The sequence below is a fragment of the Vigna umbellata genome, chromosome 1 (assembly GCF_029865625.1).
Source record: "Vigna umbellata cultivar VRB3 chromosome 1, Vumbellata_1.0, whole genome shotgun sequence".
Classification (NCBI taxonomy): Eukaryota; Viridiplantae; Streptophyta; class Magnoliopsida; order Fabales; family Fabaceae; genus Vigna; species Vigna umbellata.
The window spans coordinates 91051159-91076364 of record NC_142165.1 but is presented as its reverse complement, the minus strand read 5'-3'; the positions used below and the strand labels follow the sequence as shown (position 1 = coordinate 91076364).

General features: G+C 36.0%; 1 protein-coding gene across 2 annotated transcripts; it reads left to right on the top strand.

Annotated features, from left to right (window-relative positions):
- Positions 1-1636: 1636 nt before the first annotated feature.
- Positions 1637-25206, top strand: LOC124830544 (suppressor of RPS4-RLD 1). 2 transcript variants are annotated; one of them, XM_088104734.1, is made up of 23 exons: positions 1637-1998; positions 2101-2210; positions 3122-3777; positions 3883-3927; positions 4043-4144; positions 4225-4305; positions 4754-4820; positions 6330-6430; positions 6532-6639; positions 7256-7326; positions 7419-7475; positions 8130-8238; positions 8312-8392; positions 8834-8920; positions 10306-10512; positions 11197-11525; positions 22803-22889; positions 22994-23093; positions 23864-23955; positions 24040-24078; positions 24156-24246; positions 24518-24615; positions 24717-25206. In XM_088104734.1, the coding sequence occupies exons 1-23, from the start codon at positions 1871-1873 to the stop codon at positions 25006-25008; spliced, it is 3138 nt and encodes a 1045-aa protein (XP_087960860.1). In that variant the 5' UTR covers positions 1637-1870; the 3' UTR covers positions 25009-25206. The 2 variants fall into 2 exon arrangements, with proteins under 2 accessions (XP_087960860.1, XP_087960861.1); XM_088104735.1 differs by having other exon boundaries at positions 1642-1746.

Below are 25206 nucleotides of genomic sequence, written 5' to 3'. Positions count from 1 at the left end.
AACAGCAAGAAACCAGGATAACTTAGTCTACACCCTCGCATGAAACCAAAACGTGGTTTGCATGTAACAAAAGAACGAACGACTAAGGGGAGAAGACTTACCGGTTCAAACTTGAAACTCAATCGGTTCAAGATGAAGCTTGGGACGCCGGGAATGCTTCCACGGTGCCTGAACGGTGATCGGAGTAGAGAAGGGTAAGTTACAGTAGAGAGTAGGGAGGGTTTTCTAGAGAGAAGAAGGAGGAAAATGAAAGATCAGATTTTGGAAAGAGGGTGCATGCAGAGGAGAGTGGGCAGGGTTTTCAGAAAAAATCATTTTTGTTTACCCCACGTTCAAACGGACGTACACTCTCCTGTCGACACCTGCCATCCACTAACTGACTTTTGAAACTTCGATCCTTGACACCTGGCGTTTGCGCAGAAGGGTTTGGGTGCATTTTTAATGAGTCTGAGCAAGGGTTTGCAGGGATTTTTGGGTGCATTTAACGAGGCCTGACAATATAAATGATGTAAGAATAATTGGTATGAACTAGTGAACTATGAGTTTTTGAATTGATAATGTCCCAGTAGTAAATTACATATTCAAATGGCAAGTCCTAGTTCCAAAGCCATTTTAAGTACCAAAATGAATGTTTAAAAAGTAGGTCTCTTAAGCTATGTCTTGAGCTTTGAAGGGAAAAAATTGATGTTATGATTTTTTATTTATAGAAAAAGTGTTGCTTAGCTATAAGAGGTAGTCCAAATGTTTGAATGACAATAATATATAAAATTTTGAAATGTGTTAAAATATATAATTACTTAATAATACTCAAAAAAAAAATAATATGATTGATCAAATATTGATAAAATCATGTGTTTAATGTTTTGAAATTTGTTGAATTAATATAATAAGTAATATTACTCCAACATGATTGTTTGAATAATAATTGAACATAAGAGAAAAACAATGTTATCTTTCTCATCTAAAACTAGTATCACTTAAATAATGTGAGATTGTTTAAGTAAGATTTTTTCTTTTATTATAAGAAAGTAAATTAGCTAAATTGAAAAAGACTCATTTAAACTTGATAGTGCAAAAATGTTCGTATGTTATACTTTGTATAGTTTTTAAATTAGTTATCATATAATTAGTCTTTTAGTTTTTATACTTTCATTATATTTTATTTAATTAAATTTTGATTATTATATTGTTTTTTATTTTTTTGCATTAATATATATATATATATATATATATATATATATATATATATATATATATATTTATTGCATTTGATATATATTTTTTAATACATATGTTTATTTTTTATGTTGTTTTAGTTAAGTTTAAGATGTTATTCAAGACACTTAAAAGAATTTAATTTCATCATCTATTGTGATACATAGTATAAAGAATTTGGATAACTTGAAAATTGAAAAAAACAAAATAAATATAGAACTTAGAAAACAATCACTCCACAATTATCTGGAAGAAAATAAAATAGATAAAAGAAGTATAATAATTTTACAAACATCATCAAGTAAATAAAATAAAATGTGTAAAAAAAATTATATTTTGGATAAAAGAATATATATATATATATATATATATATATATATTAATTATTATGGGTAAAATAAATATAGTGGAGGCTGGGGGAAAGCTTTGGCACAGCTGCAATTCACGCTTTGTGCGGTGCAAGTGACGGTCGAAACACCCTTACTCTTAAAGGATTCGCCTTCTTCCTCTCAATTAACCCAAATTTTCCAGGTCTGCACTCTTCATTCTTCAACCATCATCATCATCTTATTTATTTCATCACTGCATTTCCAGCCCCAATTTCCTCCCCAAACTCCGCACCACTGATCCGTGCACGTCACGTTCCCCATTCACCATGGCTCCTCCTGTTTCCTCCTCTGAGCGGGTGGACTTGGCCAGGCTCTGCGCCTCCAAGGACTGGTCCAAGGCCATTCGAATCCTGGATTCCCTCATTTCTCACTCCGCCACAGTCCAAGACCTATGGTTTCTGTTTCGTTTCCCTTCTTATCTCATTCATTTATCATTTCCTTTTGCATGTCTAAGTCTATTTGTGACGTCCGATCTTGTTCCGATTCTTGGTTTCAGCAACCGCGCCTTCTGTTACAGCAAATTGGAGCTTCACAAGCACGTCATCAAGGATTGCGATAGAGCACTTCAGCTTGACCCCTCGCTACTTCGAGCTTACATTCTCAAAGGTTTTCTTATCTTCTTTTCAAATTTGATCCCTTCCTCTATCTAGGTTTTTCCTCTGTTTTATTTTATGTAATTTATGCTCTTATCTATCTTAATTGCGAGATATTTGCAATTGGTATTCCAACTAGTTAGGTTTGTGTAGAATGTTACCCGCTTGGTGATTTTTCCATGTGTATTTTGCCTTGGAATTTTACTGTGCCGACTTTTTGACTTCTTCTGACTAGTTCGTCCCGGCTTTTTCAAATATGCCATTTATTGTGATTAATTAAACAGGCGTATAGGATGTTGTTTGTTATATGTCAACGTTCAATGTTATGTGCACAGAAACGGGTAATTGAAGAAAATTGATGTGTGTATTACTATGCATGTTAGAGATGATGTGCTTTGTACAGAAGGGACACTATACAGTTTATATATGATTTTAGAAAATTGATGTGTTTGTGCATGTATTACTGAATGTTAAAGAGGTCACAGTGTACAGCTTCTGCATAATTTGAGAAAGTTTTTCTTTTTATGTGGATATTATTACTGACATTTATGCCTGTTGGTGCATTGCATAAAAACAATAATATAGAACTTTTGTTTAACTGAAGAGAATTGACTAGATTATGTGTGTATTGGAGGTGTGTCCAAAAGAACTGATTAGTTTAATAATTGATTATATACTGAAATCAATGTAGTCAAGAGAAAAGACAATTTTGCTACAATGATGAATGGGGTTGGTTGTTACATGATGATCATGTTGGAATTATTCTATAGTGGATTTGATCATGCTGTTTATGATCATGTTGGAGTTGTTATATAATGGATCATGCCATTCTTTTACTTCATGGTAATGTTTGAGTAAAATATTCTCATGCTCAAATATGTTTTATATTTTTTTAACTTAGGGCTGTTTTATTTGCTTGTCTAGGTTCTGCACTCTGTGTGTTGGGAAGGAAAGAAAATGCTCTATTGGTGTGGGAGCAGGGCTATGGACATGGTCTGCATCAGTCTGCTGACTTGAAACAGATGCTAGAACTTGAAGAGCTTATAGCAACAGCAAGACAAGAAAAGAATGCACTGTGTGAAAGGGAAACACACGGGCAATTCATGCTGCAAACCAAGTCCAGTTCTCCAATTGATGGGAACTCAAGTGAAGCTTTTAAGATCCAGGATACATTGGGCACTATGGCTGAATTATGCAACAATGCTACCAGTGATAGATCTGAGATATGCCTGAAGTCTGCTGATAGTTTCAACTTAAAAAGTGAATCACCTGATGAAGATAGAGAGTGTAATAAATGCGATGGCCAAGTGAATGGAAGCCCTGATGTTCTTGATACACTTAGTTATAATTCTGAATCATGTAATGACTCTAGTGATGCTTCAGAATCAAGTGAAAAAGTATCTACCAAAAGTGGTGACTCAGTTAATGTCACTGAAATTTTTAGAAACCCAGTTAGTAAGTTTATGTTTTCTGATGAAAGAAAAGGTGAAGCAAGGAAAAATAAGAAGTTTTGCGTTGCTCGGATTTCAAATACAAATTCCATTAGTGTAGATTTTCGACTCTCAAGGGGTATAGCAGAGGTTTGTTTTCATGCTTGTAATTGAATAAAGCAAATTACATGACAGTTTCTGTGCTGTTGTATTTATTTGTTTACATGAAGGATTGATATTATGACTCTTTTTCAGGTTAATGAAGGAAAATATGCAAATGCAATATCCATTTTTGACCAGGTGAAACTTTTTCCTTAGTAGTGATTCTCTTGGTTTCATCTTTTCATGCCTTTTCTGTCTCTTTCTTTCCTATTAAATGACATACTGTAGCTTTGCACACCTATCATTTATGCAGATACTGAAAAAGGACCCTGCTTATCCCGAGGCACTAATAGGAAGAGGTACTGCATATGCATTCCAGAGGGAACTTGATGCTGCTATAGTTGATTTTACAAAGGTACTGAAATAAACACTGTCTAGAAACTGCATATAGAGATATGATATTTCTTCTTTAAATAAGAAGTTCACATGTATTAGGCTATACAATTCAATCCATCGGCTGGTGAGGCATGGAAAAGGAGAGGTCAGGCCAGGGCAGCCTTGGGAGAGTTTGTTGAGGTGAGAATGCAACACTTTCTTTGAACTTAGTAGCTGACTAACATGTTGAATATGTGAAGGGTTGGGGAGCCTCGTGCATCGGGCAACCCTCTTGTTCTATAATTTATGAAATTATCAGTTCGTAATACTCTTTGAACATTACCATCTACAGCTGTAGGCTTTGAGTTGAATACTCAACACTTGATTATTTTGGTGGTAAAGCTAAACTGTGGTTATTAAGGAGTGTTCTTGAATATTTCAAGATTCAATGTTATTATGTATGACGTATAAGATCTTATGTGATATTGTATAAAATGTCTCAGATGTGAAAATATTGCAAATAAAAAATAAATAAATAAAAGATGTTATTGTGTAGATATTACAATTCTTTGCATTTCCATTCCTTGCACAAGTATGAACCTGTACATGTGACAATTGCTATTTTCCTTCTCTCTTGATATGATATCAGGCTATTGAAGACTTGACCAAGGCGTTAGAGTTTGAACCTGACACAGCAGATATTCTACATGAAAGAGGTAGCTTGTCTTTAAGTAATCTGTTGTTTGGATGGCTGATTTCTGCGGGACTTGAATAATTAGGCATGCCTCTATGTTGCTCTCGTAATATCGAGAAGTTCAGACAGAAATTGGAGTAGTTTTTGCAGCATGGCTGTTGTTCTTACCCTTAATAAATCTTGTGCATGACTGCTGTTTTCACCCTTAACAAATCTTGTGCAAGCATACATTTCCATTTTTTCAAAAGCAGTTAAAGAGTTAACATTTGGAATTACTAGGTATATTTACATTTCCATTACTGGATCCATGAGTTTGTGGATAACATTATATTAACTAGGGATATGAGAGAACAACAAACCCTGTGTTGGTGCTTGACCAAAGAACTTGATGCGGACCCTAGGAAAAGGATCTTCATATTCCACAAGAAGCATACCAGTTTTGCTGACACAGCAAGACAACCTGTAAACCTGTGTGTAACCCTGTAGATCCAATCCTAAACCTTTTATCAACACCTTGTCAGAAGGCTCATACCATCAGACCATATGTTGCCTAATTAGTCAATGTACATAGAACTTAGGAGACCCTCATTTGCTGGCTAGTCACAGAATTCCACAGCAAAGGGGACTCGAAGAAGAGGATTTTTGTAAAAACAAATGGGAATATGGCACTAGAAGCCTACATGCAAGCCAACTGAGCAAGGTCAATTGTTGACAAAAGGTCAACTACAACTGGCTATTGCACTTTTCTGGAAGAAAATCTTGTAAATTTGAGGAAGAAGTAAAATTAAAAGTGTTGTGGCAGTTTTGGTGCTGAAGCTGAACTTTCTGCTATGCCTAAAGGGGTGCGTGAATTACTTAGGCTTAATATTATTTTAGAAGACTTGATGATTTAAGTGGGACAAATCAATGAAGCTTTAATATGAAAAAAATCAGCAATCGGCATTGCACATAGCCCGGTTCAACATGATTGAACCTAGAACATTAAAGTGTATAGGTATTTCATGAATGAGACACTTCAAAGTGGGTTGATATTTAATAAAGAGGTGTCCGCCCCTGGAAACTTACAGTTTTCTCACTAATGGATGGAAGCTTCCTAAATAAAGTATAAAATGTAATATAGTTATTGAAATAAATTAAATGAGAGTAGTATAATAGTAATAACAAAATTCAGATATCATACACCTTGTCTTTAAAAATCGTGTATATGTCTAGTATTTGTGTATGATATAAATTATGTCTATTGTTTACTAGACTTCACAGCAGTGTCCATCCTGCTATCCCCCTTTAGCGGTTTTAGGCTTGGCCACTGTGTGCTGCTATCCAAGATTGAATACTTAACATAAAAATAGGCTATAGTTTTGAAAATCTCTAGCAAATCAAGATATTATAACATTAAAATAGGGAGATATTTTGTTTCTTAAACTATTGTTTGAACTTCTGTATATATTCTACCAAATTGATTGATGAAATAATCTAGTAAATCCTCAATTTTTAGACTAATTAACACATCTTTACATGATTTTCAATGCAGGAATTGTAAATTTCAAATTTAAAGAGTTTGATGCAGCTGTTGAAGACCTTTCAGCTTGTGTGAAGCTAGATAAGGATAATACATCTGCCCACACATACTTGGTGAGCCTTAAGTGTTAATGCTTGAATCCTCATTGATTTGACATTATTTGTATGGAAGGTCTTTTCAATTCAGTATTTCACTGAACAAATTGAGTTAACAGGGTTTAGCATTATCTTCAATTGGCGAATATAAGAAAGCTGAGGAAGCTCATCTTAAGTCACTTCAACTCGACAAAAATTTCCTTGAAGCATGGGCTCATCTGACTCAGGTGTATATTCAATGGTGCCCATACTGATAGTTTGATCATATTAAAGAAATGACTGTATTGTATACTTCCAATGTGTTTAGTTGTATGCTAGAGTCTGTATGTTATCTGTACTTATATCCAGCTTCACTACTTTCATCCGTGTTATTTTTGTCAACCTGTAGTGTAATCCAATCTACTTATTCAACTTGCTTGATGTATCCATTTTATATCAGATCAGTTCTTATCTACATTTTTTAAATTCAATTACAGGCTTAATCATCTGGTAGGCCGCACTTTTCAATAGCTTTTTATATATATAGGCTTAAAATATATTCTGTTAGATGATTTTATATGCTAATTCGGTCTGAAATATGACACAGTTTTTACCAAAGATCAGCAGTAATAGGCCAGTAGCTTTGGTCTTAGTATGTATTTAACTATTTTATCGAAGATCTAGCTGCCATATGTAAATATCTTAGTATGTATTTAACTATTTTATCAAATATCTGGCTGTCATATGTAAATATCTATTAAGCATGATGCATCTTTTCTTCCTAATTATCAGTTATTAGCTTTAAGCTATTCTGTTAGATGATGTTAATTGTAGTGTTGTTCTGAATGTGTGGTTTTTGTGCAGTTCTATCAAGATTTAGCAATGCCAACCAAAGCTCAGGAATGTCTAAGTAATATGCTACAGATTGATGTGAGGTAATTGTCATGAATTATTTCTGTTGTCATTTAATGTACTCTGTGGCTATTCTCTTTACTCGAAGCTGAATGCTTTTACATATTGATGTTAGGTTTGCAAGAGCTTACCATTTGCGTGGCCTTCTATTCCATGCAATGGGTGAACACAGGTATTTCTGCTGCCTTGCTGCTCTGATCAATTGAAGAAGTTGAATATTTATTTAAAGTGGCTGCGTTTACTTTCATAAATCTTTAGGATTTGGGCCCTAAACGCTAGTATAAGATGTATTGGCAATCTCTGACAATTAAGGAGACATATTTGGATGGTAGAAATACTGGTTTTAGGTACCAAGGATGGATCATGCAGGAACATGGATTACTTACTGTTGTTAATAACGGCTGTAGTACTTGAAAGGAATCTTATAAGAAGGTTCATTTTGTATATTTTGTAAATTTAGGTTAGAATTTGAGAAGGAGCACTTTGAGGAAGATTTGTGGTGATTGTGATATTCCTATAGTTGCAAACTAATATTATATAATTGTCTTCTCCCTAGTACTAAATTCTTATTCCAAAACTTTGTGGATAGCCACTGCTATTATGGTCTGCAAATCTAGGATTCTAGAGTGATAAATTGTATATGAATTATTGGATGCTTGGTATACTGTCAAAAGTATAAAATTTGTTGGGTTTGGATTTGAAATGGCACCTAACGTTCATGTAAGTTGCTTTCAATGTTTCACTCCAGTTATTGGTGTTAAATTTTGTAGTTTGGTACTCTGTTCTCTTACTTGATTATACTTTAACTTGGGTTTGGATGTGACAGGAAGGCTATCAAGGATTTGACAATGGGGTTGAGCATTGATGGCAGCAATGTCGAATGTTTGTATTTACGAGGTTCCTGCTACCATGCTGTTGGACAATTCAAAGAAGCTGTATGAATTCTCTTAATTTAAATTTTGGATGCATTGTTCGTTTGTCACACTACAATGTTTTTTAACTGCTCAGGTCAAGGATTATGATGCTGCGTTGGATTTGGAACTGGATTCAATGGACAAGTTTGTGCTCCAGTGCCTTGCCTTTTATCAGGTTTGTTTTATTAATTATAACTCATCTGTTTTTTGTTCTCCCTCTTAATCCTATTTTACTGATAAAATAAGAACATACATAATTTTCCTTCTATGCTATAAGATCTACTAACATTTCATAGCAAACATTAATTTAGAGCAGGAGATATAGTCATAGTAAACGGGAGAAAGAGAGATATTATAAGCTCAACATTATAAAAATGCTAGCATGTTAATTTGAAAATGTGGATTTCTGTTGGCATGTTTTGAAATAGATCTGTTCCCTTCTGCTTTAGTTCCTTGTGTCACTTTGTTATGACATACTAGTAGATCTTGCCCTTCCTTGATTCAGCTCCATACGGCATTGGGGCTCCGTGAATTGACATGGTATTTATTAAGTTCCATTCATTAATTAAGAACCTAGTTCAATGGTGTGGCTGAATATTTTATATTCTTATTGCAGAAAGAGATTGCGCTGTACACAGCCTCAAAATTTAATAGTGATTTTTGCTGGTTCGATATTGATGGGGACATTGATGCACTTTTTAAGGTAAATTTTATGAAGACAATTCTACTTTCCTTGGTATTCTAATCTTTCTTCATTCAAAGGCGTCTTGATTTGAAAACCCTATTAATCTGATTATGGTCGTGTGTGTAGAGTAGGCCACTTACCTGAAAAACAGGAAGAATAAGAGAAAATATAAGTTTTTCCATAAGCATGCCTATCGGAATTTTAGTGTGGATAAAAGAATGTATAGCTCCTAGAATTTGAGCTTGGGCCCCAACTCAATCTCCAAAACCTGTTTGTAAGGTTAGGACCATAGTTCCATAATTTTCCGTACAATGTGGTAAATAAATTTCTCCAAAACCAATATTGGTACCTATGCATAGTCTGTATGTTTCGGTAAATAAATATTATCACCAATATCTTTTTTTCATTTGGTAAAAATTATAAATTGCTTACATATTGTAGATATTACTATAGATATTACTATAGATATGTTATTCTGTTGGCCTTTAATAATTTATACTACTATTTTATGTTGCTAACCTTTAAGAGTGACATTATTTAATTCTGTTGACTAATACTTGATATTGTTTTTTAAGCTGACCTTTAACATTTTAAAACTATTTACGCATTTTTATCAAGAAAAATGGTGCACAACTGGACAACACTATCCTCCAACTACTAGTCAGCAACTTCAGTAAAATAAAAAATAAATTCAGTTTTCTTCTTAACCCCATTAATATCTTTTCTTTGGTTTGCCTCTAACCACTGCTTTGCCTTACATTCCACAATCCCTTACTGCTCACAATCATTTCCATTCTTACATTCTTCATCTTCCATTGTTGTATAACACTTTTCACTGCCAAAGTGAATGTCTTTCCCATTGTTCACATTCCATTGTTGTATTAGGGCATACCAGTTTGTAAATGAACCATGAATTGGTACACAAACAAATTTACAGTTTTCTACTCTTTGAACAAATTATGTGACATTGTCATATCAACCAAACTTTATGATCTCATTTAGATCGTCTCTCTACTCAATGTGGGACTAGACTACCACCTTAGGTTGAAATTAAAGGATGACTTCAATTAAGGTGGCTTTCCAACATTTTCCTTCACAGCTAGCATGACAACTTTGATACCATTTAAAAATGAGTTCAATATTTAACTCAATATTACAAAACTAACTTACAAGATAAGGATTGTCGAGCTTTATAAGCTATATTAAAGTGACATATCTACTTGATGTGGGACTAAACCTCCGACCTTGAGATTCTGAGGCAGTCTAGGGGTGATTGCAATCAGGCAAGTTACCAACAAAAACAACTAGGTTTTCAACCACAATGTGCTTATCCATGTTAAAGCATGCGTTGAGGTTCCATTTTCTATGATCAGTATTCTTATCTTCAATTTTCTTCTATTCAGGAATACTGGTGCAAGAAATTGCACCCAAAGAATGTATGTGAAAAAGTTTTTAGGCAACCTCCTTTACGCGAGTCTTTAAGAAAGGGAAAGCTTAAAAAGCAAGAGTTTACCATTACCAAGCAGAAGGCTGCTCTTCTACTTGCTTCAGATTCCATTGGCATGAAAATCCAGTATGCTTGTCCGGGATTTCTGCCTAATAGACGTCAGGTAAAGCTATTTCTTCTTCCATGTACCTTATCGAGCTGTGATCATTTTCCTGTTTTTTTAAGAATTCCCTTAGCTGTTGGGGTGCACTTTAATTCTGACAGTTTTTCATGTGCAATAGTGTACTTGTACCTTTCTTTGCTCTGAGACCTAGAAAAGGATTTTGTTGCATCCAAAAGATTTGATTACTCTTGTTCATATATTGTAGAATCAAATTGCAAGAGTTGGAAACATGGTATACTATTTCCATTTACTTCCTGTTGTCTAATATAAGGGGTTCTATTTCATTTATTTAGAGACAAAGAAATAATAGGGCATAACGATTGAATAAGATTAAAAAGTCCGTAAGTTAAGGAATTTCAGTTTTCTGATTTTACACTGCAACTAACTTTAAACAAATCAAACTTCCTTTCTTGAAATTTTCTACTGAATAGAACTTTTTATTTTAGTTCTATTTCCCGTAATAAGAACATGCAGTTTTTTGTAGAATCATATAATTTATGTTAGTTTTCAATTAGTTTAAAATCATGGATATGTGCAAGAGTCATATATTTTTCCTTTATAATTTTTATACATTCATTTTAAAGTGACATGCATCCACTGAACATTTGTGGTTTTTTGCTCATTTTTGTTGATAATATCATCTTATTAACCTTTCTAAATCTGTGTATTAATATTTCCTAATAGCATCGTATGGCTGGACTTGCCGCCATTGAAATTGCACAAAAGGTCTCCAAAGCTTGGCGTTCCCTGCGTGCTGAATGGAAATACTCAAATAAAGGAAACTCAAAGAATGGGAAAAGGGCCAGGAGAAGGGAAAGAATTAACATGACCAGTCAAAATAGAGGAGGTGCTGGTTGTAGTACAAGCAGTACCTCATTAACATCTTCAAATGGAATTGTAGATGAAAGATCATCCAGCCGAAAATTGTCATGGCACGATGTTTACTCATTAGCTGTTAGGTGGAGACAGATTTCTGAGCCTTGTGACCCTGTTGTATGGGTGAACAAGTTAAGGTATCCCTTCTTTGTGCTAACTATTTTATTAGCGCACATTAATATAATTGCTGCTGATGTTTTAAATACTGTAGTCCTAGAGGAATGACTAAACTATCATCTTTTATAGCCAACTAACTTTACAGAAATTCTATATATTTTCAAACTTCCACCCTAATTGTAAGTTAATACTGCTAATGTAAAATTGTAAATATTTGTAAGGTCATGTTCATATTTTAAACCCAACTCCACAGACTTGAGGTAGTATTCTTACATCACATGTTTTCAGTGTAGACAACTCCTGCTCCTATATAAAATTAATAGCAAACAATTGAAAAAAAGACTATAACATGACTGGGGAAGGAAGAGAAGGAGGGTGTGTAAATTTACGGTAAACCAAATTAATCTCAGACATAAGTTAACAAAATTTTATGCATACTAGATTGCCGGTAATTCTTAACCTTTACTGATTTTAGTCTGAAATGGGTAAAGTGAAAGTGTGGAGTTCCTCCTCTTACAGGATGACGAACCATAACCTCTTTGATACTAAGCAGTGGACATGTCTCCCTACCTCAAAGTGAGGATGATTTTTATAAAAGAATTTGGTTATCTGGATTTTTTGTTTGTCCTTTTTATGTCATTGTTACATTTTGTGCATGTTTGTTAAGTTCTTTTTTGCAATGATTTTGGTAGTTATTATTTATTGAGGTTTTAGATTTGGCTGACTTAAGATTTTGAGAGAATTTTTACATGATTTTATCTCACTTATGTATGTATTATATATTTGAAGGGAAGAATACAGATACATAAAAAGAGAGGATAGGGTACAATTTTGACCCTTCTAGATACATTAAAAGACAACTTTATAAAAGTCTTGAAGCTAGGGCATACAAATTGTGTACCCCAAAGGATTTGGTTAAAATGTCTGAAGTAGACCAGTGTAATTGATAAATTCAATACAAATCTCCTTAGACAAAAACTACTCTCAAACAAAGTGATAATCAATCTTTATATGCTTAGTTCTTTTATGAAACACAAAATTGGAGACAAAATGAAGGACTGCTTGATTATTACAATACAATTTCATTTGTTGTGTTTCACCAAATTTTAACTCCTGCAAGAGTTGTTTAATCCATTCAAGTTCACAAGTAATTAACTCCATAACTATATATTCAACTTTTGCATTAGATGAAGCAAAAATATTTTGTTCTTACTCTGTCAAGAAATAAGATTTCCACAATTAAATACACAATCCAGTGGTAGATGCCTATCTATGGGACATCTTGCTGATCGACATAATAATATCCAGAAACTTGGATGATTTCCTTATCCTTATCTAGTCAGTAATCATTGCCACTCTGTCTCTCGTTTGGTGTCACTGTTGCTCATGATTTGTGTTGTCTGGCTGTGCGTTTTCGTCGCCCAAGGTTGCTGTCACCCATCATCATCGTTGGTCGCTGTCATGTTGGTGGTTTGTTTTATGGATCTTCCTACGTTGCCTTCCTACTGCGGTGGCTGGTAAGGTGAGGGCCTTAGAAGATGATTGAGTCTGGGTTTCTGCTGACCATTTGGGCCTCAAAGACAGGTTTTGGATGCCAAAGTTTAGACACTTTTTGTTAGGTTTCTTGTAAGAAACCTAGATACTGTTTCAAAATAAATAATCACAACAGATATATGAATCATCACAGTGAGGAAGCAATTTTATTGAATGAAAATACACTGAAAGCAATCAACAACATCCAAGGGAAAACATTCCCTTCCACAGGACAACCCCCGTTCAGAAATAAAACACTCAACAATCAGAACTAGAACACCTCCCCTCATTAAAAGACAAAAACTGCCTAACTACTAATTGAAACTTCCGTTAACTGCTATTGTTTAAGCTCTTCGTAACTGTTAGGATATTTATCCTATTTTATCATCATTATAGTGTGTCAAGGGTTATCCTATTTATCATGATTATATTGTGTCTAGGATTACCCTATTTATCATGATTATATTGTGTCTAGGGTTACCCTATTTATCATGTATTTGTGTATCAATTTATTCTTATAAATAGAAGATTGTGAGAGGGATCAATTAAGCCCTCAAGAATTATTTCTTTTCAATCTTAAGTTGGTATCAGAGCGGGTCGATCCCGCTCTGGTTTCTGTCTCGTAATATATATCTGTCCGGCGCCACAGTTCTTCGTCGCCCGCCGCTGCCCGCCGTCGGCCACCGTCAACCGCCGGCCACCGTCGCCGCCGCCGGCCACCGTCCGGCCACCGTCGTTCGTCGCCGGCCGCCGTTCACCGCCCGCCGTTGCCGGCCACCGGTCGTCCATCACTGTCACAGTTTCCTTCGTCTAAACCCTTAGGGTTTTCTTGTTCCTCGCTAGTACTATTTGTCTTCTTCAGAGATGGCGTCTGGCAGTACTCTTTCCTTCTCTGGAAGTCCATCAATTACCTCCGAGAAGCTAAATGGAAAAAATTATCTATCATGGTCTGCTGCGGTTGAAATGTGGTTCCTCGGCCAAGGACATTATGACCACCTTGAGCGAGATGGAAGCCATGTGCCTATTGAAAAAGCTGCTCAGTGGAAACAAGCAGATTTCCAGTTGTGTACCCTGTTATGGCAATCAGTGGAACCCAAACTTCTTGTATCTTTGAGGGCTTTCAAAACTTGTCACTCCTTTTGGAAGAAAGCCCAAAACATTTATGCCAACGATATTCAACGTCTCTATGACACTACGAACAAGCTTGCATCTCTTAAAATGGCTGACCATGATATGGTGTCCTTCATGGCTGAAGCCCAATCTGCTGTCGAAGAACTTAGGATGTTTTTGGAAGTAGATCCATTAGAGGATATCAAAAAGAAACTAGACAAATTTTACATGGTGTTGATCCTTCGTGCCCTACATCCCGATTTTGATCATCTCAGAGATCAACTTCTAACTAGTCATGAGGTCCCCTCTATGGAAACATTGACCACTCGCCTTCTGCGTGTCCCGGTATCTCAAACTCAAGAAGCGCATGAACTAGTGGAACCATCTGTCATGGTTGCCACACGAGGAAGAGGAAGACGTGGCACTAGAGGAGGAGGACGAGGAGGTCGGGGACGTACTCAATGCACATATTGTAAAAGGATGGGTCATACTCAAGAGAATTGCTACTCCTTACATGGTTTCCCTTCCAAAACCGCCAATATTTCGAAGACTGAAACTTCCACTTCGAAAACTGAAACCTCCACTTCTATGTTTTCTGAGGATGAATATCAAGAGTATTTAAGGTTAAAGTCTAACAGCTTGGCACAACCATCTCAATCTCCCAATACATCAACAGCCTGCGTTTCTCAATCTATGGAATGTCAAAATTCATGGGTAATTGACTCAGGTGCTTCTGATCACATTTCTGGTAATAGCTCTTTGTTCTCAACTATTTCCTTTCGAGAAAAACCTCATTTCATAACCCTTGCAAATGGATCTAAAACTTCTTCCAAAGGAGTCGGTCATGTTTCTTTGTCTCCCTCCCTCAATCTCAACTCAGTCCTTTTTGTCCCTAATTGTCCTTTTAATTTAATTTCCTTAAGCCAGTTGACTAAAATGTTAAATTGTTCAATAACCTTTGATCATAAATCTTTTGTTATACAGGAGCGTGGTTCGGGGAGACAGATTGGAGAAGGATATGAAGCTGGCGGATTATACCATTTTGGATCTCGTCCAAGGGTGTCTTGTGTTGCTGCTCCTAATCCTAAAGTGCTACATGATCGACTTGGTCATCCTCATTTGTCCAAATTAAAAAAAGATGTGTCCTGAACTTAGTGGTCTCCAAACCTTAGAATGTGAGTCATGTCAATTAGGAAAACATGTTAGATCTTCCTTTCCTAAAAGGTCTCAATCAATATGTAATTCTAGTTTTTCCATCATCCATTCTGATATATGGGGACCTAGTCGTATCTCCTCCTTTGGTTTTAGATATTTTGTTACCTTTATTGATGAATATTCAAGATGTACTTGGGTTTATCTTATGAAAAATCGTTCTGAATTGTTAGCTATCTTTACATCCTTTTTGAATGAAATCAAGAATCAATTTGGTCAAGTAATCAAAATATTAAGAACTGATAATGCAAAAGAGTATTTCTCATCCTCCTTTTCTGCCATCTTGAGTTCCCATGGTATCTTACATCAGTCTACTTGTCCTCATACACCACAACAAAATGGTATAGCAGAACGAAAAAATAGACACTTGGTTGAAACTGCTCGTACCCTTTTGCTTGGTGCCCATATTCCTGTCCATCACTGGGGGATGCCATCTTAACTGCATGTTATCTTATTAATAGGATGCCCTCCTCCTCTCTTGATAATAAAGTCCCTTTCTCCATTTTGTTTCCTAATGATCCTCTCTTTCATACATCTCCCCGAGTGTTTGGCTGTGTATGTTTTGTTCATGACATGTCTCCAGGTCTAGACAAACTCTCCGCTCGCGCTCTCAAATGTGTCTTCTTAGGCTATTCTCGACTTCAAAAAGGATATCGGTGTTACTCTCCTGAAACTAAGAAGTATTACATGTCTGCCAATGTCACATTCTTTGAACAGACTCCTTACTTCTCTCCATCTGTTCAGGATGTTTCTATCCTCCAGCAAGTCCTTCCTATTCCAATGGCTGAGTCGAATAGCTCCACTGTCTCTGTCATTCCAAGTCTTGATCAGAATCCTTCTACACCTGTTTCTCCATATACTGAGATCATCCCACACAGGGCCTCAATGGATAGTCCACCTCCCCAAGACAATGGTGAATCTCCTACTTCAGATTCTTCTCCCTCGTCACCTCCTCCCACGCCTCCTGGTGCAAATGATTCAGCATGACCTATTGCCCTCAGAAAAGGTACTCGTTCCACTCGGAACCCTCATCCCATTTATAATTTTCTAAGCTATCATCGATTGTCGCCCTCCTATTTTTCTCTTTTATCCTCAGTGTCCTCTGTTGTTATACCCAAGAATGTGAAAGAAGCACTTGATCATCCTGGATGGCGACAAGCTATGATTACAGAAATGCAGGCTCTTGACCACAGTAATACTTGGGAGCTGGTGCCCCTTCCCCCAGGAAAAAAGGCGGTTGGTTGTCGATGGGTGTATGCAGTTAAAGTTGGCCCTGATGGTGAAATTGATCGGCTCAAAGCTCGGCTTGTTGCAAAAGGTTACACTCAAGTTTATGGTCTTGATTATTGTGACACTTTCTCTCCTGTTGCCAAGATGACTACTATTCGTCTCTTCTTTGCCATGGCAGCCATTCGTCACTGGCCACTTCATCAATTGGATATCAAGAATGCCTTCCTACATGGTGATCTTGAGGAAGAAGTTTATATGGAGCAACCTCCTGGGTTTGTTGCTCAGGGGGAGTCTGGTATGGTATGCAAATTGCATCGATCTCTATATGGCCTCAAGCAATCCCCACGTGCTTGGTTTGGAAAGTTTAGCTCCATTGTTCAAAAATTTGGGCTAAAACGCAGTGAAGCAGACCATTCAGTTTTTTATTGTCATTCTTCTCTCGGGAAATGTGTTTACTTAATAGTATATGTTGATGATATTGTCATTACAGGAAATGATGCTGTTGGAATATCTCAACTAAAAGAGTACTTGTGTAGACATTTTCAAACCAAGGATCTTGGAAGTCTCAAATACTTCTTAGGCATTGAAGTAGCGCAATCAAAAGATGGAGTTGTAATCTCCCAAAGGAAGTATGCTCTTGATATATTACAAGAAACAGGCATGATTGATTGTAGACCGGTAGACAGTCCCATGGACCCAAACCAGAAATTAAGGACAGAAGAAGGTGAATTATTCTCCGATCCAGAGAGGTATAGGAGGCTGGTTGGCAAACTGATTTATCTCACTATTACAAGGCCAGATCTATCCTTTGCAGTTGGAGTGGTTAGTCAGTTCATGCAGGCTCCATGTGTTGACCATTGGAATGCTCTCATTCGCATTCTAAGGTATGTAAAGAAGGCTCCCGGGCAAGGATTGTTATATGAAGATAAAGGAAGCATTCATGTATCTGGGTATTGTGATGCAGATTGGGCAGGTTCACCTATTGATAGACGGTCTACAACAGGATATTGTGTTTTTCTGGGAGGAAACATTATTTCATGGAAAAGTAAGAAACAGAATGTAGTAGCTCGATCAACCGCGGAAGCCGAGTATAGGGCAATGGCATCATTAACATGTGAACTTATATGGGTGAAACAATTCCTTCAAGAGCTTAAATTTTGTGACATCCATACTATGAAGATGTATTGCGACAATCAAGCTGCTCTCCACATTGCATCAAATCCAGTGTTTCACGAGAGGACTAAACATATAGAAATTGATTGTCATTTTGTTCGTGAAAAGTTGTTGACCAAAGAAATATGTACTGAGTTTATTGGGTCAAACGATCAACTCGCAGATGTATTGACTAAGTCATTAAGGGGTCCTCGGATTGAGTTTATTTGTTCCAAGCTTGGTACATACAATTTGTATGCTCCAGCTTGAGGGGGAGTGTTAGGATATTTATCCTATTTTATCATCATTATAGTGTGTCAAGGGTTACCCTATTTATCATGATTATATTGTGTCTAGGATTACCCTATTTATCATGATTATATTGTGTCTAGGGTTACCCTATTTATCATGTATTTGTGTATCAATTTATTCTTATAAATAGAAGATTGTGAGAGGGATCAATTAAGCCCTCAAGAATTATTTCTTTTCAATCTTAAGTGTAACTACCCCTAACCACTTCATACTAACTTCTATGTTTTATTTTTGCCAAAGGCTTAATTGCTTATTTTGTCCCCAGTTTTGTTCAAGTGTGTCAATTAGGTCCAACCTTTGAAAAGAATCCGGTAAATTTTGCGTTAACAAAGTCTCTTTCGTTAAATAAAAACAAACAGAGTTAATTATGTGCTGACATGGCAAAAAAGTCAACAACTTTTTTTCTCTCTCCTCTGCTTCTCTGTGTCCATATGTTTCTCTCTCTTCTCTCTCATTCACCAGAAACTGAAAAATGAAAATAATTATTTCATCTCTAAAAAGAATTACAACAAAAAAATCTAGCAAAACTAGAAAGATTCTATTAGATTTCCATCTCCATTATTTCTTTCCAAAAATTCCTCTTCACCATCACCATTCCAACTCCCCTCCAACATCATACACAACCAATCTTCGTCTTCATCATCACAACTTCATATTCCATTTTCCATTTCTCCTTTATTATTCTCCGTGGGCATCAATCATCGTTGTCTTTTTCACCATGATTTTTCACAAACACAAACACAAACAAATACATAATCATAGTCCAACATCTCAGTTCCATTCCATCACTAGAAAACACAGTGCTCATATCACTTTCTTGCATTCCCAACCAAGAGGACATCCCATTCACCTCAAAATCAGCCAAAACTTGACAATCGTTTCCACTCAACCGAAACCTTGACCTCTAATACAATACTATTATTGACAACGTTAACAGCCCCTTCATCACCCAAACATTGGTTTTTAATGCTAGAAAACCCATCCCCATTCACATCAACCCCACCCCCACCGCACCCCTCCTCACTTCTCAAACCCCAACATCTTCCCCAACCTCCTTCACTTGCTCTGAACCTCGAACCACGCTTCCACTTTCTTGCACAGGAGATAAACCCGGTGCTATGTTGTCGCTTTCATCCGTGCCCATTTGGAAAAGATCAAATTTTTCTCGCAAAAATCAACCTACTTTGAAAAAAAGAACACCAAAAGACATGTTAATATGATCAAAGAGTAAAATCACACAGAGGGCAAAATAAGAGTGCCAATGGCTAGTGGCCACCTCCAATCGCAGCGGAAATGGCGGTGGTGCTGTAGAGGGGAAAAATGTCAGTGACATGGTGGAGGACTGGCATAGTCGCGTCTGAAGTCCTGAGCGGCGTAGTGTTGTCTTCAGTGGAGGCTACACGTGGATCCCGATTTGGGGCTTAGTAGAAGAAAAATGGAATGGTGTCGTCGGCAACAGGCTCGTCGCAACAATGGACGCAGTCGATGGAATAATAAATAAAGATATAAAGGGAAAGAAGGAGAAATGCATAGGAAATAAACACTGATTGTTCATATTGTTGTAAATGGGATGAAGGTTTTTATTAGAGAGAACACTTTTCCTAAGTGTAGTGGACTAGCTTGAATTATCATCTGTAGGACATCGTTTTGTGAAGGACATGAATCAAGTGACTCTTTTGATACTGTTGGACTATTTATGGGAGAATAAGTAGTATCTTGTACAATAGATAACATGTAGCTTTTTATTCTTTGGAGAATAATATTTATATCCTTTCCATAGACAAGGGTATCCAAGGAAATGCAAAAACATCATGAACAAAACAAGTGCACCCAAAGTCTCGAAGAGGAACATGAAATTAATATTATAATTTTAGGAGCAAAAGATGACATCATATTTATTAGAAAACAAGCAGTGATTATTACATCCCAATGAAGATTTGCATTAAGCATTAAGCTGTGTGCAATTTCCAATAAATGTTTATTTCTTCTTTTCTGCTATTCCATTTGGATTGTGAGGACATGTGAATTAATGTTAGATACCCTGTGAAGATAGGAAGGAAGAAAGTTTCGAGGAGAAGCATTATTTAGTATTATCTCGTCTAGAAATTTTAATCATCTTCACTAACCAGTTGTTGATTTCATTGAAAAATGACAAAAAAATAGACTGAAGTTCAAATCTATCTTGCATTATACATAAGTACATTTAGAAAATTCATCAATAAATATGATATCTTAAACAAAAGAATGTTACACAGCTTGGATTCCAAATATGTGAATGGTATTAAAAACCAAGTTACGTCCTTTTTTGGTTTGCTTGGGAAAAGATGACCTAACATGTTTGCTTAACAAGCATGATTCCGAATCTAACATTTCAATTTTTTGAGACGTGGAAACAAGAGTTTCAATTTGGACAAACTTTGATGACCCAATTGATCATGAACTAACTTTGGAGACGAAAGAACAACTAAAGATACAAATGACTGCATTTCAAAACAGTAGTGGTCCCCGAGATTCAAGGCCCCCACCAATCATTTGACATGTACCACATTGCTAAATGACAAGATACAACACTGAATGTTGCTAAGCATTTTAAGGTCTTACAATTGACTCAGATAAAATTCAAGGGACAATTAGGGATAAATAAAACAAAATGTAGATTCAATGAAAGAAAAAGAGAAACTTGATCAATTCCTTGGGTAGCAATTTTTGAATCCAGTTGAATGGGAACTTTGAAGAAAACAGAAAAATAGAGAATTATTACTAGCTACATGAACAAAGGCACCCGAGTCAACAATCCATGGATTTTGATTAGCAATGGATTGAGAAACACATGTTGAAACACTAGGAACTTAGTAAAATAATGAATAATACACTTGACTTGTGGCTTTCCTTGAAGATACTCTTGACAATTCATCTTTTGGAACCCTAGTAACAATTTTCTTGGATGTGACCCATCTTCTTGCAGTATGTGCACTAAGGCTGACCACTTCTACACTCTCTTCCTCTAGTAGACACCATCGCAAAAACCTTGACTCTCCCAGTTGAATTTTCAATTTTTACCTTTGTGGGAATCTGAAGAAGTTTGGTAATCAAGCTGACTGGTTTGTTTGAGAGAAGCTAATTTTTGGACATCATACAAACATTAAATGTTATTGGCATAGATGCTTTGAATCTTCCAAAAACAAGGAGTTTTAAAGGTTCTAGGAATTCCCACACACGTTGGGTTCTACAAACTGCCACAGGACAAGCATGACCGAAAATCAAGTTTCTTTTACTAAGCACGAATTTATGTTGATCCTTCAACATCTTCCTTTTCTAAATGATCATTGTAACTTTGGACTAGGAACCAAGGTTCCACAGAGGAAGTCATGATAGATAGTTTTTGCCATTGTGCTTCTCCATATTAATAGTTCAGAGTTTTAGAAACAGAAAGAACGGGACCTGGAGATACCATAGAACTCAAACTAAGAAGAAGAAAGCAAGACCACAGTAAGAGACCTAGACAGAGGTGAAAAAGGGGGGCTCCCATCTACAGAAGAGAAAAATAGGACCTGGAATAGATCGGAAAACCTCCAACAATACCTAGGTGGTGGTGTGATGGTGTTCCGACAAACAGCTGGTGCATGGACTGCATTTGCTAAAGGGAGCAGGGTGGAGGGGTGTGTGAGCACACATGGGTTCACAATGGACCAGCGACCACAGTTGAAACAATGGTAGCCAGCCATTGGCAGACGACAGATTGTTGTGAAGAAACACAGTGGGTGAATACAAACTTTGATGGGACTAAAGCGCATTTGTTCGTACTCCGGTGCCAACTTAAGATTTTGTGAGAAATTCTTGGTGAGAGTACATCTCACTAATGTATGTATTATAAATATTTAGAAGTACATATATAAAATAGAGAGAATAGGGTACAACCATGACCCTTCGAGATACATAAAAAAATAGTTCTATAGAAGCTGAACAACAGAGGTAAAATATTATTTTAACAGTTTGAGAGATAGATAGATAGATAGATGCCATGGAATTTTTGTTTGCTCTAAGCTTATGTTTTTTGCTTAGACTTTTACAAAAACTGGATCATTTTATTATTCCATTAAGGACCGTAAAAAAGAGATAGAAATGCCCTTACCTTTAAAACTTATATTACTAAAATTTTACTCTAAATGAATTTTGAGTGGAATTAGAGTGTCTAATGTATATTCAGCCTTCATATCACTTTAAACTTTAAGTACTTTCACTTGTGCAATTGCTTTCCTAAGATTGATTTTACATGTATTCAAATTTTGCAATCTAAGAGGTCATGTTCTTTTATTATGAAGTATATACTTCCCTTTATTTGTAACAGTAAGCTCAGAATTATATTGGTCTAGGTTGGATAAAGGCAAAAAATTGCCAGCCGAATCACACTATGATGTAGAATTTAGGTGGTAAGAGAAAGGAATAGAAAGACAGAAAGAAAGAAGTTGAAAGAGAAAAAGGACAGAATAGAGAGGACACAGAGAAACAAGGATCAGAGAAACTGTGCAGGCACTTGATTATCATTTCAGTCTGTATACATTTTTCCTAAAATACAACAGTCCTGTATTTATAGGAAGCTACCAAACCGCTATGAAATAACAGTCCTTTTCTTATTTATTTTGACATATCACTCTATTGGTTAATGTGCTTGGTTTTCCCTCGGATTATTATTTCAGAGTTGGACTTCAAACTTGTGTTGGATTTGAATTTTTTGTTTTGCACTGCAGTGACGAGTTTGCTGCTGGATTTGGTTCTCACACGCCCATGATTCTTGGGCAAGCCAAAGTTGTCCGTTACTTCCCCAATTATGAAAGGTGAAACCTTTCTCCCGTTTTTATTGATTTATTCGTGGGAAAGAGGCTTGGTTGTGTTTGTAGTAGGCTAACTTTGAAAATGGTTATTGCTTTTAATGTTACAGAACATTAGAAATTGCTAAGACTGTGATTAAAGAGAGAACATATGTCCGAAGCAAAACAGATAAGATCATTCATCTTTCCGAAGCTGGGAAATTAGAAGAGGTCAGTTGTTGATTGTTGATTGTTGATTTAAATATGTTGCACCTCTTTCCTTTAACATTGCTTACTATGCAATAGGCCTCCTCATTGACTTTTAGCCCCACAAGGTGTAGCTTTGGAAATATTGTAGTTTTGTTGATGTCAGCAGTAGGCCTCTTATTCGCTTATTTGGATCGGTGGTATACTGAAGTTACTTGTGGGATATGCATGATTTATTCTTTATATATTACATTCTCATTGGACCCGGTTTTTTCATGCACTCAGCCACATATAGCAATCAAAGTACCATAGCTCACAGAAACCATCCTTATCATTAGATAGGTTGAATGTCTACCTTAGAAAATTGAACTTCCCAAGTTGCATGATAGACTGTGTTTCTTATGCATCAAGTGAGATGGACACATAGGGTTGATTGACGAGCTTTTCCGGAAGTTCCTTATAGGAGAGATAAATAAAGGAAAATTGAATTAGCTTCTCCATAAGCTAAAGTTAACACATGCATAAACTAATTTATTGAAACTCCAATATAGTTCCTCTAATTTTTTATTTAGCTTGTGGAGAAGTTAAATTATTCGAAGGATTTTGGAGAAAATATAATTAATGTTCAACGATCTTATTTTCCTCAGTTAGATTTTGGACAAAGAAATGCTTCTAGATTATTCTTTCTTTCGTTTAAATGATATCAAACTTTACTAGCTGATGTTACTTGTTTTTCTGTTTATAATGTTACGTAGTCTATCCTTTTCTGAAACACTTTAATGTTTGATATGCAGATTATGCATGCAAAATCATGCTCTGATCTTTACAGAGTTGTTGGTGAGGATTTTTGGTTGGCTACCTGGTGCAACAGTACTGCAGTTGAAGGGTATGTGTTCACAGTGGTAACACTGTTGTGCGGAAACAATTTCTTTGACATTTATTTACATTTTGGATGTTATTGTTTTTTCAGGAAGCAGCTTGAAGGGACTAGGATAACCGTTGTAAAAATGTAAGCTTGATTCAGAAGCTTGTAAAATTTTAATTTTAACGCTTCGAGTTTATTTGGAAACTGAACATGTTTTGCAGGGGGGAGCACGGTTTCGACTTTGCAATCAGAACACCTAGTACACCTGCTAGATGGGAAGATTTTGACGAAGAAATGGCAGTGGCATGGGATGTATGTTCCTCATACCAAACACAGCTTTTAGTGTATTAATTATCTGACAGTGGTATATAAAATGTTTTTTTTTCTGACATCCTTACCAATGATCTCATCCCCATAAGTATCATTCAATCATCATTAATATTTCGTTAACCATTTTCAGCTTTTGAAGTTAGCCAACATATATTTCATTGTTGTCAAGTTTCATCTGAAAATATGTTTTTATATATGGATCAACTTATTAGATGAAATTATAATATTTACCTTGTTCTCATCTTGGCGTCAGACTATCAGCAAAGCTTACTGTGGTGAAAATTACGGGTCTACTGATTTCGACATGCTTGAAAACGTGCGAGATGCAATTTTAAGAATGACATATTACTGGTATGTTTTTTCTTTCTTTTTTTTTCAAAATGGGTAATTTATCTTCTGATTTTTCTGCAGTTGAAAATCGTTTCTTTTAATATGATTGAACTGCTTTTCAGGTATAACTTCATGCCACTGTCTAGGGGATCTGCTGCAGTTGGATTTATCGTTATGCTGGGCTTGTTACTTGCTGCGAACATGGAGTTCACGGGAAGCATCCCACAGGGTTTACAGGTTGATTGGGAAGCCATTCTGAACTTAGATCCAAACTCGTTTGTGGATTCGGTTAAAACGTGGCTGTACCCATCTCTGAAGGTGACAACCTCATGGAAAGATTATCATGACGTTGCGTCAACGTTTGCAACAACAGGGTCGGTTATCTCTGCTTTGAGCTTTTCTTCTGATGATTGAACTCCTGTAATTATGATGTCCATGAGAGTTAATTGCATATTAACTTTGACGTGTTAGTTACATTGTAATCATATGTTAAAGATTATACAATAAAGTTATCATGTCATTGGATGAAAAATAACCTCTTCTCACTATTTGTTTTCCTCTCACTGACTGCTTCAATAGAAAGTGATAAAAGGCAAATGCTTTATGTTTGTA